Raw genomic sequence first — 18,448 nt, forward strand, 5'->3', positions numbered from 1 at the left:
GCCATCGAGCCCCTAGCCTGCATTATAAGGAATAGCCCCGATATTAAAGGTATTAGGATAGGGAGATGGGAAGACCGGATTGCATTGTATGCAGATGATATTCTATTATTTGTTAATAATCACTTTGAGGCAGTCCCAAAGGTTATAACTGAAGTGGAATGTTTCGGTGACCACTCAGGACTGCGGATCAATTGGAATAAATCCTGTATACTTCCGTTGCAGGGCCCTTGTCCACCTGAAAGGATTACCATGACCCCTTTGAAATGGGTCACGGAGTTTGTATATCTAGGTGTTTGGGTTTCCAGGGACCCTTCGAAATATGTTGAGTTAAATATTATTCCGCACATTCAATACTTAAAAGCCAAGATAGAAACTTGGTCTCGGCTTCCATTAACAGTCACTGGCAGAATCAATCTAGTGAAAATGATTTTACAGCCTAAAATTGGGTATGTACTACAGCACTCTCCAATCTATCTTCCCCGGCGAATATTTAAGCAGTTTGAGGGGTTAATTTCAACACTAATATGGGCAAAAAAAAGGCCCAGGATTAGATTAAAAACCCTTACTAGAGTTAAGGAGGAAGGTGGATTAGCACTGCCAAACCTCCGAGTCTACTATCTTGTCGCACAATTGGCTTCTATCAGAAGATATATTCAGGAACCAGGTAGGATAGATAGTCTCACGGAACTGATAGCAGTAGCTACAGGTGGATATACTCCTCTACAACTGGTGCTGGCTAGGAATTTCAAAAAAAATGGTCCCCCGTTAATTAAACAAATATGCTTAATTTGGAAACAATGTGAAGACATTATGGGGTACCAGGGATTAGATCCTGAAACCCCGCTCTATAATACTAGTATATTGCCTGAACTGAATAAATTACAGATAAGACGTATATGGGGGGCGAAGGGTATTATAGAACTTGGCCAGCTCTTTGAAAACAGGGAGTTTAGATCCTTCCAGTCATTGAAGACTGAATTCCTCCTACCGAACTATTATCTATTCAGGTATATTCAACTGCGCCATGCGTGTAATACTCAATTTAGTGGGAATATCCTTAACTTGGAACACTCATATACGAAAAAATTATTAAAGAAATGTCCCTTGAGACATGAGATCTCCTTTTTATATCGGATGGTTAACCAAGAGTTCAATGGTGATGAACTTATGGATCTCAAAGATAAATGGGAAGAGGATCTAGGTCCAATCCCCTTGGATTTATGGCATGAGGCGCTAGCAGATATTCGTTGGGCAACCGCACAAGTTAGATTTCAGCAGATACAATTATTTATTGTTCATAGAATATATATGACTCCTGAAATATTGTTAAGAATTGGGGGAAGGGATAATAATAACTGTCCTAGGTGCCCAGGTATAACCGGTTCATTTTGGCAACTCCTCTGGGCCTGCCCGGTGGTAGCCCTATTTTGGGAAAAGATTGTAAATGAGTTATTGAAGTCGGCTATACCTAAAGAGGGTTGTACAGAGGTAGCATGTGTGCTTTCGATAAAAATAAAATTGACAAAAACCTACGGAAATTCCTGATTACGGTCTTTACTTTAGCTAAGGTCTGCATAGCCAGGAAATGGTTGGCTAAGGAGGGGCCGTTATTTGAACAATGGGAGGCATTACTTAAAGCAACAAGGGCTCATGAAAAGTTTGTGTATCTATCTAGAGGCTCTATAGAGAATTTCTCTCAAATATGGAAGTATTGGAGCAAACAGTAATAGTTGATAATATATTAGTATAAAGACGAACCTGACAGGGTAGCTTGGGTAGAGGGGGGGGGGGGGGGATAGTGGGGGTAAGGACAGGTATAGGGGTTAGTACGGGTATTTTTCTTTTTTGTTTTTTATACTCAGTGTTTATTGTCTGCCTTATTGCTATCACCCAGTCGGACTATTTTATAACATATGAACCTGTTAATACAACTGAAGTTCAATATGCTCTTTACAATTTGCCTTTTTTTTTTACTTTTCCTTCCTTTTAATTTGTTAAATCGGGTGGTGAAACCCCGGACTGCCCTAACCATAATTTTTTTTTTTTTTTTTTAGATATAATTTAGGGTTCTAGATCAAATAGAATTTTTTTTTTTATTTTTTTTTTTTCTCCCACTCACTGTCTTCAACAAGCACAAAAAAAAAGGGAAAAGGAAGGGAAGGAAGAAAAGGAAAGAAAAAAAGAAAAAAAAATTTTTTTTTTTTTTTTATTCACCACACATAAAATAACCACTTAGTTGTATTGGTATTTCTTACACTTAATACTTACCACCCTTTTTTTTTTTTTTTTTTTTCCTTCTTTCTATCTCTTCTCACTTATCACGTATAAAATATCAGGCACACTTTAAGGGCCTGACTTAACTAATAACACTTTTAAAACAATTAACTTCCCAGGTAGCTTTCCCTCCCTTTTTTTTTTTTCTGTTTAAATCGGTCCAGGCAGTCCTGGCTTACACTACTCGATATTAGTCAAAAATTGTACTACTGACGTCTTAATTTGACTGGCTCTTAAACTTCAAAGTTTCTGAGGGAGTAATAATAGGGCTCTAAACAATATATATTGCCAGAATGATGGCCTAGTTATGTGCTATCAATGAATTTGAATGTAATACCCGTGTATGTATCCCAATCCTGCCCTTTAGTGTTGTTCTGTTTTTCTGTCTTTGTCTAATGTGAAAATCAATAAAAATAAAAGAAAGTAAAAAAAAAAAAAAAAGAACAGACTCTCACCACTGCAATCCATTTTAAATGCTGCTGCTAGGCTGATCTTCCTTGATCTTCTCTGCCAGTCCCTCCATTAGTTGCCTGTATTTTACCATATTCAATATAAAACCCTTCTACTTGCATATAAAGCTATTAACCACACTGCACCAGCTTATATCTCTTTACTTATCTCCAAATATCTCCCAACTCGACCACTCCGCTCTGCACAAGACCTGTGTCTCTCTTCTGCACAGATCACTAGCTCCCATTCACTATTACAGGACTTTCATCAGGCTGCTCCCATCCTATGGAATGCCCTTCCACGCCCAATAAGACTCTCCACAAGCCCTTAAACTTTCAAGCGTTCCCTGAAAAACTCACCTCTTCAGGAAAGCCTATCATATTGAAGTACCACATGCATAACCCTCTGAGGCACTTACCGTATTCTTCGCTCCATAAGATGCACTTTCCCCCCCAAAAAAGTGTGGGGAAAAGTGTGTGCGTCTTATGGAGCGAATACTGCAAAAAAGAGTGCACGTTGGGGCCGGGTCCCAGATGCTGCTGCTGAGCTGGCATCTCAGGAGCTGGAGCAGAGCCCGGGATCTCTGTAGCCATGTGACTTCCCCGCTCCACCCCTCCCCCCACTCCTCCTTCCTCACGGGAGCGTTGGTCACTCTCCCCTATCCCAGGAGAGCCTGGACCCGGGGAACCACTGGTGCAGACATGCGGTGTAACATCCAGAAGGGGTGTTAAGGAGGAGCGCATCAAGCTCTGGAGACTATAGCAGCAGCAGCAGCTTTGACAGGGAGGAGGCACAGAGACGAAAGGAAAAGAGGTAAGGGTCTGTGTCTACAGTATGTGTATGCTGGCTCTGATGTGTGTGTGGGTGTGATTATTTGCTTACATTTCTTGAGACAATTACAGGCAATTCAAAGGTTAATATGACATAGTATTGTATACCTGCCAAATAATACCACATTGTATTTTATATAGTATTTAGTTACTATCTAATATCTGGTAAATTGATTTAATGGGCATTTTGGTGTGACATAATGTGTAATGAGCATGACAGTGTGAGGCATAATCTGTAATGGGCTAAGCAGTGGCAGGCATAATGTGTAATGGGCATTATTTGGTTCAGAATATATTTTTTCCTGTTTTCCTCCTCTAAAAACTAGGTGTGTCTTATGGTCAGGTGCGTGTTATGGAGCAAAAAATATGGGTATGTATTATATAGCTTCCCTTCCGGACTTGCAACTTGGTGGGACTGCTATGCTGTTACTGATGCCTGTCCTTGTGTTTCCCTCCTATGTCCCTATAGATTGTAAGCTTGCAGAAGGGCCCAACCTCTATGTCTGTCTGTTTTACCCAGTTTGTTCTATCACTGTCTACAACTGTAAAGCCCAACGGAATCTGCTGCGCTATATACGAAACTAAATAAATAAATAGGTATTCTGCACAGCATTGGCTAACCACAAATATGAGTAGACTACATTGTAAAATGTAAACACTAGGGCCCTTATTCTGATTGAGTAGAATGGCTGCGTGTTTGTCGGACGGCCGATGTATTGTGTTTGCTCATGTGCAGAAGCTTTTCATGCTCATGTGCGAATGCAGCGCACATCCGAATACGGCGTGAATTCCGTACAGAAAATGATTGCTCGGAACAATCCGAACAGGGGGTGGAGAGGGGTGTAAAGGGCTGTTTGGGCTCATTACCATATGCGTACGCCCCGCGTTTCATGGGCGTTCTCATGAAAACGCTGGCGTACGTATGGTAATCCGGCCATGACGCACGTGTGGGGGGAGGACAGCTGACATAGCCAAATGCCAGCTCCCTGCCCATATCCTGCTTTCACACAGAGAAATGTCCGAGTGGTCTGGAGCACTCGGAGCTGTCTGACCGCTCGGTCCATCATTCGATGGTCGGCGACCATCGGAGGATGGGGGAGGTTCCCACAGATGGGGGAGTTGTTCACATGAAACATCCACTCGCAGTCCGTACGCTCGGCATCTTACCGCATTCAGGCGGTGTGAGCGATCCGTACGGTAGGCGGGGCTAAGTACTCTCCGTGGCCGTCTGAAAATACGCATCCGTCCGAGTAAACTAGAATAAGGGCCTATATGAGATTCATACTGAACCACAATTGTGTGCAGCCGATACAAACCAACACTATTAATAGGAACCTGAAACTCTATTCTATATAGGTATCTGGGGCTAATGTGATTGTCATCTGTATATGATAATCGTGGGATCATCTCTAATGTTTTTTGAGGAATGACGGAACAGTACAGTATCTTCTTCCTTTTTTTTATTATTATTTTTTATATACAGTACAAGATGCTTGTGCTGAGTTCTGGGAAATTCCCCAGCTCTCCATTGATCTCCTGCAGAATTAATTACCACTGAAACAGGAGAAGACACCTTGTGTAAATGTTAATGTAACGTGACTCATGTGTGGGGGGTAGAGGGGTGGCATTTGTGAAAACTGTTTCATGTTGTGACGTGGTATGTCCCGCAGCAATTGTCTAATTGACTGCAATCTTCAGCACCACCCTCTTATCTTATTACATGTGACGTAAAGTACAGTTAAGGGGCCTACACACATGGGGAGATTTGCTGAGCGTTCTGAACGATGCTAGATAGTTCATAACGCTCAGCATGATCAGTGCACAGCGATGTGTCAGCGCTGTGTGCTGAGAGATCTGTCAGGGCCAGTGTTCTCTAGGGAGAACACTGTCCCTGCTCGGCGAATAAGTAGATTTATCCGGCATGCTGGATATTTATTTATTATTTATTAACAGGTTCTTATATAGCGCACACAAATTCCACAGCGGCGTGCATTACAGAGAGTTAATCCTGGGCGATAGTGATGTGCAGGGCCGGGCAACACTATTGCTATGACCCCTACACACAGAGCAATGTAGGGGCATTTTCTAAGCGATCAAATGAGATGACTTAGAAAATGCCCTGAAACACTCCCCTACTTACCTACTTCTAGGGTGTTTGAAACGGGTCAAAATTAGGGGGCGTTACTTGCTGAAAAGGGAGTGTGGCCTTTACTCGCGGCCTCCCACAAGGCCACGCCCCCCATTTTGATGCTGTGGGGGCATGGCCCAGAGGCTCTGTAAGCCTCTAGCCATGCCCCCAGCCCCTCTGGCTGTGGGAATATATGCAAATATATACATCTATTTAGCGCTGCTCAGCTGCTGACAGGGGGGACTCCCAACAGCCCCCCACCTGCCACAGGAAACCCCCCCCCCAAAATGGGACCTTCCAGAGGGGGGACTGTTGGGAGATATGTACCCCCCTGTGTGGGCACCATAACTTGTGTATATACAGGTAAGTGCTTTGCATGATTTGTGTTTGGCTTAAACGCCTTGCAGCCACATAACATTTTCTGTTATTAAAATATATCCTAAAAGAGCATTATTGGCTAACTGAAATAGCCTCCAAGTTGCCGGTGGTTCTGGATGTTGTGCGAGTCTGTCCGTTTTTTAAAAAGCAGCAATCAATAAGGTTGGTTTTGCCTAGTAAAAGAATGCTGCTTTCAAAAAGATGGACAGACTTGCACACAATCCTGAATCTCTGGCAAATTGGAGGCCATTGCATTTAGCTCCAAGTGTTGCAGACAGATTTAAAACAAGCAAATCTGGAATAAATGTGCCTCACAGCGCTGAGGCCATGGGTTCGATTCCCACCATGGCTCTAACTGTGTGGAGTTTGTATATTCTTCCCGTGCTTGCGTAGGTTTCCTCTGGGTACTCCGTGTCCTCCCACAATCCAAAAAATTAAATAAAATACTGGTAGGCTAACTAGCTCCCAACAAATTTACCCTATAATATCTCTGTATGTGTGTACATGTGGTAGGGAATATAGATTGTAAGCTGCACCGGGGCAGGGACTGATGTGAATGTTCAACTATACCCTGTAAAGCGCTGCGGAATATGTAGGCGCTATATACGAAACTGTTAATAAATAATACCGTTTACCCCTTTGTTTTTGTCACGCTTTATGTTATTGTGTTATCTTCATACTTTTTATGCTACAAAGTTTATCTCATTTATGACCATTTTTGCTCCAAGTTATATGTACAAAACTCCAATAAAGTTTATTTGAAAAAAAAAAAAAAAAAGAATAGACCAAAGAAAGCATGCCAGTAGGTTGTGTCACTCAGTCTCAACACAAATAAGGCACTTTATCATTGACTTGCAACTTCTTAAGGTGGGAGAATCAGGATGGAGGTGGGAAAGTAAGATCGTTTCAAATAATTGCAACTAAATTTGATGTGGTCACACCCACAGATACCCCTTTAGGTGATGCATAGCTCATGCAGTTGTTGGGGTGGGGAGTTATGGGGGGTGTGGGCAACTGGTGCAACAAAAGTCAATAATGATTATCAGCACCATTATCCTGTTCCTTCTAATTGGCTGATAACATATTTCAGGCCATAATTAAATAATAGACATTGTGGCCATCTATATGCGTACTTAGCAGATATTTCCATTAAAACTTTGTTACCAAAGGCAATTTCCATTTTTTTTTTAAATCAAACTGTTATTGTGTAAAGCACCACCAAACAATTATGTTGACATAATAGTCAAAAGGCAATACATGTTGCATATCTACTACAATAGATGTACACATAAGTAACTAATTACATCATAAAAAAATTAACATTAAAGATAAATATTCAAAAATATTGATGTATCTTGCAGATATCCATAGTAAACAAAGATATAGATAACCACATACCATATATCATTATGATGTGTGATCATAAGACAGAAAATTTTAGTAATGAAAACCGCATCAATGTAAATATGTGTCACAGCATAAAAGAAAATACAAAACAAAGAGAGTTGGCAGGGGAGGTGAGTCGTGCAGCGCAGCAGGACATAATCTCAAGGGTCTCCTCAGGAACTACAAGGAGATTTGCATCAAAAATTACAATGAACCCTTTGAGTGCCGAGTGAATTTGACAAAATAGGCGTGAAAATTGGCAAGCAAACATTTTTATTCATCATAATGACCTGTAATGTTTACCTTATATAGGGAATATAATCTTTTTTTTTAACCAACATTTTTTATTTGAATTAAGATAACAAATGTGAGCTGCCATTTTTTTACAGATATTTTGAACATCTCTTACAGAGCTGTTGGCACTCACAAGGTTAAAAACACAGGGGAGGGTCTCCCGAGACTCTCTTTTGTTCATACCATTTAAAGAATCATCAATTCTACGTTGGAATTCCATAGGGACACTGGTAAAATGGATTTTGTATGTATTAAAAAAGCATGGAGTTCAGTGCTCATTATTTAAAGAAGTGTCTATCCAGTCTATGTCTAAAACTTGGAATAATTGGGTTTAAAACAGTGGTCAGGGAACTCGGTCCTCATTACCCCACGCAGTGCATGTTTTGCAGGTCTCCTCACAGAATCACAAGTGAAATAATTAACTCCACCTGTGGACCTTATAAAATGTGTCTGAGTAATTAGTACACCTGTGCACCTGCTGGGTTACCAGCAAAACATGCACTGTGTGGGGTAATGAGGACCGAGTTCCCTGACCACTGGTTTAAAACATCTGCAAGGAGGGTGGAGAAGTTGAAATCTAGTTCTGCTAAATTACTTTTTGTGCAGCTGCTCCATTAAGTTTTTTAAGTGTAATCAACAGATGTGTAACTGATTTATTTGAAAAATGGGTGTTTTGGTGGAACATGCTGCAAATTTAACAATACAGGCCCTTAAATGATTTCCAATATGTATAATTTTTATCAATTGATTTGGTAGCTAATTGAAAACCTATATCGTTAGTCTGTATGTTTGTTCATTATATGCAAAAAGTGGTGTCAGTCTCTACTGGGATGTGTACAAAATAGAATAAATTTACTAAAACTTCTAAAAATGAAAAGAGGTGATGTTGCCTATAGCAACCAATCCGATTCTGTCTATCATTTTCTAGGATGCAATGGAGAGCTGGTAGATATAATCTAATTGGTTGATATAGGCAACATCCCCTCTTTTCATTTCTATAAGCTTATATGAATCTATCCTCTATGTGTAGTCTCCTCTCTCTCATAATATACTGTAGACAAGAGCATAACTACCATAGGAGCAGGGAGTGCAACTGCTATGGGGCCCAAAGCTGAGAGGGGCCACCTTCCCTGTTGCAGTTACATGTGTTATATACATTTTTTACCATTGAGTGTTACATGGGGATATCTAGTTACACCACTGATTGCAGAACCTGAGGCATAGATACTAAACTTCCCTATGGATGGTGTAATGGTTATCATTACTGCCTCACAGTGCTGAGGTCATGGGTTCTATCCCCACCATGGCTCTAACTGTGCGGAGTTTGTATATTCTCCCCGTACTTGCGCGGGTTTCCTCCGGGCACTCCGGTTTTCTCCCACAATCCAAACATATACTGGTAGGTTAATTGGTTTCCAACATAATTAACCTAAGAATGAATGTATGTGTGTGCGTGTACATGTGGTAGGGAATATAGATTGTAAGCTCCACTGGGGCAGGGACTCATATGAATGTTCAACTATTCTCTGTGAAGCGCTACAGAATATGTGTGCACTATATAAATAACTGTTAATAAGTAAATAAATAATTTCTCCAAGTTTCCTTTGAAGTCGGAAGCTTCCTTCCACACGGCAGAGATTGTGCTTCAGTTATTCCCCAGGCACAACCCAACAGTTTGATTCTTCTATGAACTACTGTAGCTTTTTGTCTTCTACTTTCATATCAAACTTTAAAAAAAAAAAAACCTTCAAAATAATATTTTAAAAAAAGCAGACTTACCAATTGTCAGATCTCTTTCCAGAAAGCCACACCAACCGGAAGCTAATCTTCAGTCTGAAAGCTTGGAATGAAATGTGATGTAGAGAAGCCCAGCAGATGGTGGATCAGATAAATACAAAGTCCCAACATATTTCAACATGGACAACATACAGGGAGAGTTGCATGAAATGTGTAGACAACACGTTGCCATTGAAGCCAATCAGCTGCAAGCTGGTATTTATCAAGTGTATTTAAGAAAAATAGATAGAAGCTGATTGGTTGCTATGGACACCTGCACTCTTTGGAAGGTACATCTCCCATACAGTATTTATAGGGCTGATAGGGGTGTGGTTCATTAGACAGACAGCGAGAAGAGACTAAGTTGACACCCTTTAGTCGATAGGTAAACATGGTCAAAAGATTAACAGGTACTGAAGGTTGACACACAAAGGTGGACATGGATATTGGTTGACAGCTAAAAAAGGTTGATAGGTACAAAAGGTGATATCAGTCAGTAAAGTCACCTGCCCCCTGTTCCGTAAATGCAGTCGCCAATGATATTGTCAGATTAAAAACTGCACGTACAGACAACAATGGGGGTTGTTAACAATGCGCGGGAGCAAGTATCATTAACGATAGTGAGCGTACACACTGGCTGATGTTCAAGATGTATCATTAATGATATCGACATATTGCATATTGTTAACAATATATCGCCCATTTTGTGCCCAGCTTAAATGTAACCCTAACCCTCCTCTTGGTGCCTCATCTTAACCATCCCTCCTAATGCCTAACCCTAACTGTCTGTGCCCAACCCTCCCCTAGTTTCTAACCTAAATGCTCCAATACAGCTGTAACTCTAATCCTAGCACTAAAAAAGCATTGACCATCTTTGTGTTGACCATTCCCATGTTCACCTTTTGTGCCAGTTGACCTTTTGTACTTTTGTTTGGGACTGTCCCACTGGCAAAGGGGGAGGGGGGAGTTGGGAGTCCCTTAGACAACTATGCACAGTATCCTATACACTGCTGCCAAGCAGAGCAATGGTTGACAATCACAGCAGAGTGTCATGGGGGAGTGGCACACAGATTGCAAAGCACTGGCCATGCCAACGTAGTGATGCATGGCTCATGATTTCGGCATTGCCACCAAGTCGCGCCCCCTTTGGCTTTTGTCCTGCCCCGTTTTCGAGTGTCCTGTTTTCATATTTATAAAAGTTGGAGGTATATTAAATATATATATATATATATATATATACAGTATATATATATATATATACACATACATACATACCGGATTTGCCGGCGTATAAGACGACTGGGCGTATAAGACGACCCCCCAACATTTCCACTCAAAATATAGAGTTTGTTATATAAGTGCACCCGGCGTATAAGACGACCCTCCCACTTGGAGGCATGTTTTTCAGGGGAAAAAAGTAGTCTTATACGCCAGCAAATACAGTATGTGTGTGTATACATATATATATATATATATATATATATATATATAATATATATATATATATATATATATATATATATATGTGTGTGTGCTATAAAATAATAAATAATGGGGTATTATACAAAAAAAAGGTAAAACACATCATACAGGAATGTATTTTATTTAAAAATTTTAAGTTATAACATATGCAATAACACATTAACGTATACAAAGTGACAGTTAGTCCTCCTAAAGGTGCCCACAGACGCTACAATTGTACTGTGCTATGCGTTTTTGACTGTACAATGGTTCTATACAATTTTTCTTCCAGCTTGCTATGAGATGTGCACTTGGATGCATGTGATGAACCCATGTTTGTAATGTTAAATTTCAGATGTAGTCTAAAAAGTACGTGCAGCACGTACTTTTTTAGACATACAATATCGGGCTCCAGGGAACATAAACACCATCCAATAATTGTACATAAGATGCAATTTGTGCTTAAAAAGTACAAAACGCATTCGATAATTGTAGCGTCTGTGGGCACCTTGACTTTTAACAAGGTACAAAGCTCATAGAATATGTTATTAAATTCTTATTGTTCCTGGTACCAGCTGCAATTCTAGCACCCTCATATAACTGACAGTCTCAGTGGGGAGCTGCTTTTAGTGAGCCATATAGTGCTTGTTAGTTGACTGTTTTGTGTTCATTAATCCCTTCAGTGTCAAATGTTAGTGCAAACAGTCAGACTTCTATGCAGAACATAATTAATAAGAAGTCCTCCAGTTTCATTGGTTGATTCAAAAAAGTATCCCATTAGAACCCAGCACCTTGAACGAATGCAGCATAATTGTCTAGTGCTATTTTCTAAGACCATTCCATAACTTTTCTCCTATTAAAGTCACACAACACTGAAACAATGTTTGATTAACAAATAAAAAAAGAAAATAAATGATACTAAAAAATAGGTTAATGGTAACCACGACTTACCCTAAATAGGGCAGATCTCGCCTTTATTAAATGATATATAAAATAGCATAGATAAAAGAGGGTATATCAAACATCAACCAATAAGACGCTAGCGTTTATCAATCTTGTATACGTCGGATTACTGTAAGCAAACGGTTGGTTACTTGTATTTCAATTTTGCAGCTATGTCAGTAAACATCCATCAAGTTTTCAAAAAAATAACTGAATCTTTTTACTTTATATTAATGGTTTGGGTCCCGTGTCGACAATACACAAGTTTAAATAGGGCACATGATTCCCATATATCTAAGAATTCCTATATCAACAACACAAACAAACGCAAACAACGAAAATGCAAATAGAAAACCTGTTTTGCTAACTAAATCCCCCATTTAAATTAACATTACGGGATTGCCAATAATTCCATGGACTAGCCTCTAATTTAGACAGGATGACCTGCCTTAACGTAGGGCAATTACGGGAAGCACTGAAGCGGTTAATTGATGGTGGGTCTTAATACCAGGAGTAAATGACTACATTCTTTTAAACAAGCAAATGACTCTGTCTACCTTTAATAGGTAACCCTGGCAGTAAAAAAAGTTGAATGTAGTTAACCTTTGCTTGCTTTCTTTTTCTTTTTTTCTCTGGTTGATATTAATGTCTCACTGGCTTTTTTTTAGAGGAATCTGCGTTGCTAATGTGTTATTTATTAACAAGAATTCTCTAATGTGCTACATTGGCTCTCCCTAGAACTCTCCAGCCCATGCTTCTGTAAGACAGGTGGGGATAGAAAATACAACAAACACTATACAAAAGAAAAAACAAAAGGAACCGGAGGGGAATTAAAAACAAGATGAAAAGGGTCAAATTCCAGCCTAGCCTTATGTTCAGGGAGAACAAGGAGGAGGAAAGAGAGAGGACAAAGGACAACCTGAGCCAAGAATTTTTTTTTGGGATCTTGAAGTATTTCATTTGGCTGCATTATTAATCTTTAGATAAGAGGTTTCTGTCTATACCATAAACTATTATATAAAATACATTTAATCCAAAGTGTTTTTGTGTAAATGCAAGCTACTAAGCTATTTTTTTTCCAATTGCGTAAGAATCCTGTACTCATTTGAACAACTACTGTACACAAAGGGAAAATATAGACCTCGAACTGTTGATGATTTACAAGGAGTTTGCAGTTTGCAGCTATGTCAGCAAATGTATAATTATGAGTTGTAAAAAAGTGAAATAAATGATTTTAGCTTTTTTTTGTGGCAGAGATCTTAAAACAGTTTAATAGCAGAAATATATTCATATATAACACAGAAGGAAAACCTGTATACATTTTCTCCATTATTAGACAAATACTTTCTTCATCTAATGTTATCTAAGAAGCTGGGACCCTGTGAGCAGGTGTATCCAGCTGACCCTGCTGCTGACCATATGAAGCACAATGCATCATATTGTTAGGTGTCGGAGAGTGCTATTTGCAAGCTGGCATGGAAAGAGTTACGTTACTTAAGCCACCTCATCTTTGTCGGTAAGTTTTGCCCCTCCCAATATTCAATGCCACGACAATGAAAAGCATCCATTTTTGGACCTTCTACGTTCACGTACACACACTTATTCAGAGGCAGTTCCTTCTATTTATATTCTATATATTATATATATAAAACACCTATTATCAGTTACTGCATCAAGAAGAGGATTTGTAAATGTCAGTCTGTGCCAGGCATGTCTTATATTTTGTTTCTCCTCTCCATAACTTAGCCAGAAGCCTCCTCTTGTCTGTCTGAAACAAGAGTTTTGAAGAGTTTTATGTTCTTTTTTTTTGTCTCTTTTAAACATAGTCTTTTCTGTCATATCCAGGATTCGTGGACCTGGCTGCTGAATAAGCCACTCTTGATGCCGGGTACTTCTCCTGTTTCGGTGGGCAGGAGCAACAGAGCATGGCTCCTCCAAGCATCAAAAGAGCAGATGCCGCCCAACCTATGTACATGGAGGCTCCCAACTCCCTCTTTTGAGCATCCGCCACTAGAGGGTTGTAGAAATCACGAATAATTGTGTTTGCTGACCAGGATACAGGGATGAGCGTCATGAGCCCAGAGAGAATGAAGATGACCCCAGACACGATCATGATCTTGGCCTTCGCCGATTCATCCTGGACGCAGTTGGTGCACTTGGCTCCAATGATGGAAATGAGGACTCCGAGCACGGCTATGACAATGGAGATGACTATTAGAGCACGAGCCGCCTGCAGATCTTGAGGGAGAGCCAGTAGGGAATCATAGACCTTGCACTGCATCTGCCCAGTGCTTTGGACCACACAATTCATCCATAGTCCTTCCCAGATAATCTGGGCCACCACGATATTGTTACCAATGAAGGCCGTCACCCTCCACATTGGCAGAGCACATGCCACAACGGCACCAAGCCAGCCGATAATAGACAGCGCCACACCCAGGATCTCAAGTCCCATAGACATGGTGGCAGTCAACAGGTGTCAATAAGGAGATAAAGAAAGCGTCTAGTTCTTCTGCGTAACAGTGCAAGTGGGTTTTACACTCCTATGGACACTTTTCTTGTGAAATCTTGTGTTACATAAACACTCACCATGGAAAAGTTCTCTCTGGGGATGAATTCCCTCTTGTTGAATGAGTTTCCTTTGTTTACTTCTGCCTTGTACTGGGCTCCTTTTAAAGTTGTTTCCAAATCGTTGATATTGTCCGGTACCACTTGATGATCTCCCTTTAATCAGCTCTTTATTGCCTTGAAAGAACAGATGGTCATTCGTCTTGTGTCTTACTCACTTGCTTTGTGAGAGAAGCTGGTGTGTAACAGATACTTGCTTGCTCCTGTGCTTTATATCGGCATCAGGTGCAGGTGATGTCACAGAATTCAAGAGGAGGAGGGAGTCTTAAAGCAATACTGACCCCTTACAGAAGCCTGAACAGGTGTCAGTAACAGTAACGTATCTCCTTCTACACAGAAATGTGCACAGAATGCAGGAACCTTATAAATAAAACACAAAAAAGTGCTGAACTTGCAAATGATTAACTCTTTCCACAAAAGACAAAAGAAGCTAGTCATCCATCAGACAACTAAAGGGTTTATCAATCAACACACGCAGGAATGAAACGCTAGGGAGAGTATACTGGCAAACGTTTAATAAGAGCCTGTGAATTGTTTTGGAATTTTGCAACTTTCCCAAAAAGCAGCACAAGGACATTTCTGCCGCAACAAAGACAACTGTCATTATGTTTTGAACAGTGACAGTATATTTATTTTTTATTTGTATTTTATATCACATTAAATAAAAAACTCCTATTGTATAACTGAATAAAACAAACACTCTGCAGATATAGAACTGATCTGGAATGGCCAAAAATGGTTAAAGCTCAGGAAATGAAATACAATGTGTTGTTTCTACCACCCACGTCTATATAAAATAAACATTTTCCACCAGATATTGTGTTATTAAGTTGTAAATCATGATTATATGCTGGCAGTCACGAGTGTACAAAGTGTCACAGCACACCCACTTCACAACTTCCGGAACAGAGGAGTAACTAGGTGCTAAAGGAAAAAAGGCGCCCATCCCTCCAAAACCTTACCAAGAGATAGAGGGAAGAGAGAGGGAGGGGGTGGGGAGTCGATAGTCCATCAGTGGAGAAATTTTGTCTTTAACAGGAGGACTACCAGTCCCAGCAAGCCTTCTCTGCGTACTGGCTTTAAGGACCTGCTGTTACCTATAGTCCACCTGTAAAATAAATATTAAAATAAAGACAGTATACTGAATTTTTTTATATTTTATTAATAGAAGTGGAAGCTCCTGATTGGCTGTCAGTCCATGAGCTCCGATTGGCTCAGTGTCAGCTCTATATTCATAACACCACTGTGGCTCTGTGGCTACCTGCCTGTGTGCAGTGGGTCCTTCTCTTGGTCTGGGTCTGGGATTGAAGTCCCGACGGCCCCCCTTTATGGCAGCCGAGCAGGTGGCACCTCCCTCTGCCAGGCCTGTGGCGGTACCCAGACAACGTGTCTAGCTTGGCCCGCAGTTGTTACACCACTGCTTAAGAAGTACAGATTTGATCAAATGAATAGAAAATTAAATGTAAAACAAACTAATGACTTTATATTAAAATTAGGCAGAGTGCCGCAGTTCACAGTCATAATAAATTCCACCAGTTCTTCATCTGTTCCATCCACCTGCAGTAGTATATGGTCATTAGAAAAGTCGGCTAAACCCTTGGGTGTATGGGGGGGGGGGGGGATCTTGAACTGCACACCCTAATAATATACATGTATCATGAGGTGCCATCATGCTGGGACCTGTAGTTCTACAAAGAAACACACTCTACACACTCTATAATATTAAGCTCTGCTATCTCATATAGAGCAATAAATTGAGGTTCTTGGAATATTTATTGGCCAAGAAATACTAGCCCACCAACCGTGTCAAGGTAACCTCAAATTTTCTGGTGGGTCCCTAATACTAAGTTTGAACCTGGGGCGCAGCACCCCAAAAAAGCCAGCTAAAGCCAGTGACCTCAGGGCAGCACACAAGTGAATTGATAAGGTATTAGTGAGTTAATAAGAAAGAAGCAATAGCTAGGGGTTAAAAAGTGGGTTGGGATCATTTGGTCTACAGCATGATGGTCGACAGTCATTAGGTCGACACCATTAGGTCGACATGGGAAAATGTCGACATGGGTCTAGGTCACCATGGGAAAAGGTTGACATGGTTATAGGTCGAAAGGTCATTAGTTTGACAGGTCGTTAGTTTGACAGGTCATTAGTTCGACAATGTATAGGTCGACAGTCAAAAAGTCAACATGGGGTTTTTGGACACAGTTTAAAGTGCACCACATCCCCTCACATCGCTCGCTACGCTCGGCACACTATTTTATTCTCCCACCATGCCCTAGTGGATGGTAGGGCATGAAATACCGTCTGTCGGCACATGTTGGCTCAAAAAACAGTGAAAAACTCCATGTCGTCCTTTTAACTGTCGACCTAGACAATGACCTGTCGAACTAACGACCTGTCGAACTAATGACCTTTCGACCTTTTCCCATGTCGACCTTTTCCCATGTCAACCTTTTCCCATGTTGACCTAATGGTGTCGACCTAATGACTGTCAACCATAATGCTGTAGACCAAATGACCGCATCCCTTAAAAAGTATTACATCAGTGAAAATACTAGAAAGTATAATTAGTGGAAAAATAAATAGTGCTAAATGTTATGGTGTGCCACCCCAAGGCAACCTAGCCACGCCAACCCAAGGGGAGCCGCGCCCCAAATCCATCCCTAAAACTAGCACAATGTAAAATTTTCAGGACTCACCTTAATTGTGCCTTTAGTTCCAATGTGCAGTCTGTGGATACCAGGGACCAGACTGGTTATACCATTTAGATCAGGTGGGCGGGGTGCTACTTCAAGGTGAGGGAGTCCCAACCCTCAGGTGTACTAAGTACACAATATTTGAGTATATGGGGGGGGATCTTGTTCTGGATGAGATAGCAGAGCTTAATATTATAGGGTGTGCATCAGGCACCACATGTCTAAACTTTTGGGTGCAAACAGGGGCGCCGGTGTGATAGTCTGTGCTCCCACAGACTATCACACCCCCCCCCCCCCGGACTCATCCGCTGCTCGCAGTCGGGGGGATCCTGGCAGCCGCAGCGGGGTCCCAGCAGTGGATATGCAGTCAGCAGCAGGGTCCCTTTGGAAGATGGGAACTAGCAGCGGTATTAATTAATAATTACCGCTACTAGTTCCCATCCGCCGCAGGGACCCCCGCTGCTGACAGCATAACCGCTGCTGGGACCCCGCTGCCGTGGCCCGTGCCGTGGGTGCTCCTCACTTTCCGTGAGGATTCTCGGGCCCCGGAGCACCCACGGTTTCGGCGCCTATGGGTGCAAATACAGTCAAAAGCAGCACAATGTCCGATATAACGAGTCACCCAATTCAAACACATAGCAATAAAAATGAAAAACACGGAAATATGCGCTAATGTTCAGTATGGATAACATCAGATTGGAATACCATACCTCCCAACTTCTACAGGTTGGGAAGAAGGCGTCCGAAAAGAGAGCATAGCCTATACAAATGAGGCCGTGGCATATGCAAATGAGGGCCACAGCATCAATTTCCTTGAGGCTGGGGGGGACTCCCAACTGACCCCCCACCGCGGGACACTTCCGGCCCCGGACGAGGGTGGGACTAGTCCAAAAAACCCTGGACGGTCCCCCGAAAAATGGGACATTTGGGAGGTATGGAATACTTATTAAAAAGTGTCCCTGGGATAAGTTTTCAATGATGGCTCCAAACACATGTAAAAAAACAAATAAAATACAAATGTCTAATATTGTCTATAAATCTTTACTTACACCCAGCATGCACTGCTACAGTTTTGCTATTTGGCCATGCTAAAACTGTAGCAAAGCATTCTGGGATGTGTAGTTCAACAACAGCTGGAGGGCCGAAGGTTCCCTATCCTTGACTTACACCAGCGGTTTGCCACAGCTGCTTCTTTAGACCTGCACATT

General features: G+C 41.2%; 1 protein-coding gene across 1 annotated transcript; it reads right to left on the reverse strand.

Annotated features, from left to right (window-relative positions):
* Positions 1 to 11,111: 11,111 nt before the first annotated feature.
* Positions 11,112 to 14,773, reverse strand: LOC146059648 (claudin-3-like). Its single transcript, XM_083172048.1, has one exon. The coding sequence runs from the start codon at positions 14,378 to 14,380 to the stop codon at positions 13,736 to 13,738; it is 645 nt and encodes a 214-aa protein (XP_083028174.1). The 5' UTR covers positions 14,381 to 14,773; the 3' UTR covers positions 11,112 to 13,735.
* Between the last annotated feature and the right edge of the window lie 3,675 nt (positions 14,774 to 18,448).

Source organism: Crinia signifera, chromosome 2 (assembly GCF_055691185.1).
Source record: "Crinia signifera chromosome 2, ASM5569118v1, whole genome shotgun sequence".
Classification (NCBI taxonomy): Eukaryota; Metazoa; Chordata; class Amphibia; order Anura; family Myobatrachidae; genus Crinia; species Crinia signifera.

Excerpts from the sequence above, each read along its gene's own strand:
- LOC146059648 (XM_083172048.1), bottom strand. The coding sequence starts at position 14,380 with ATGTCTATGGGACTTGAGATCCTGGGTGTGGCGCTGTCTATTATCGGC.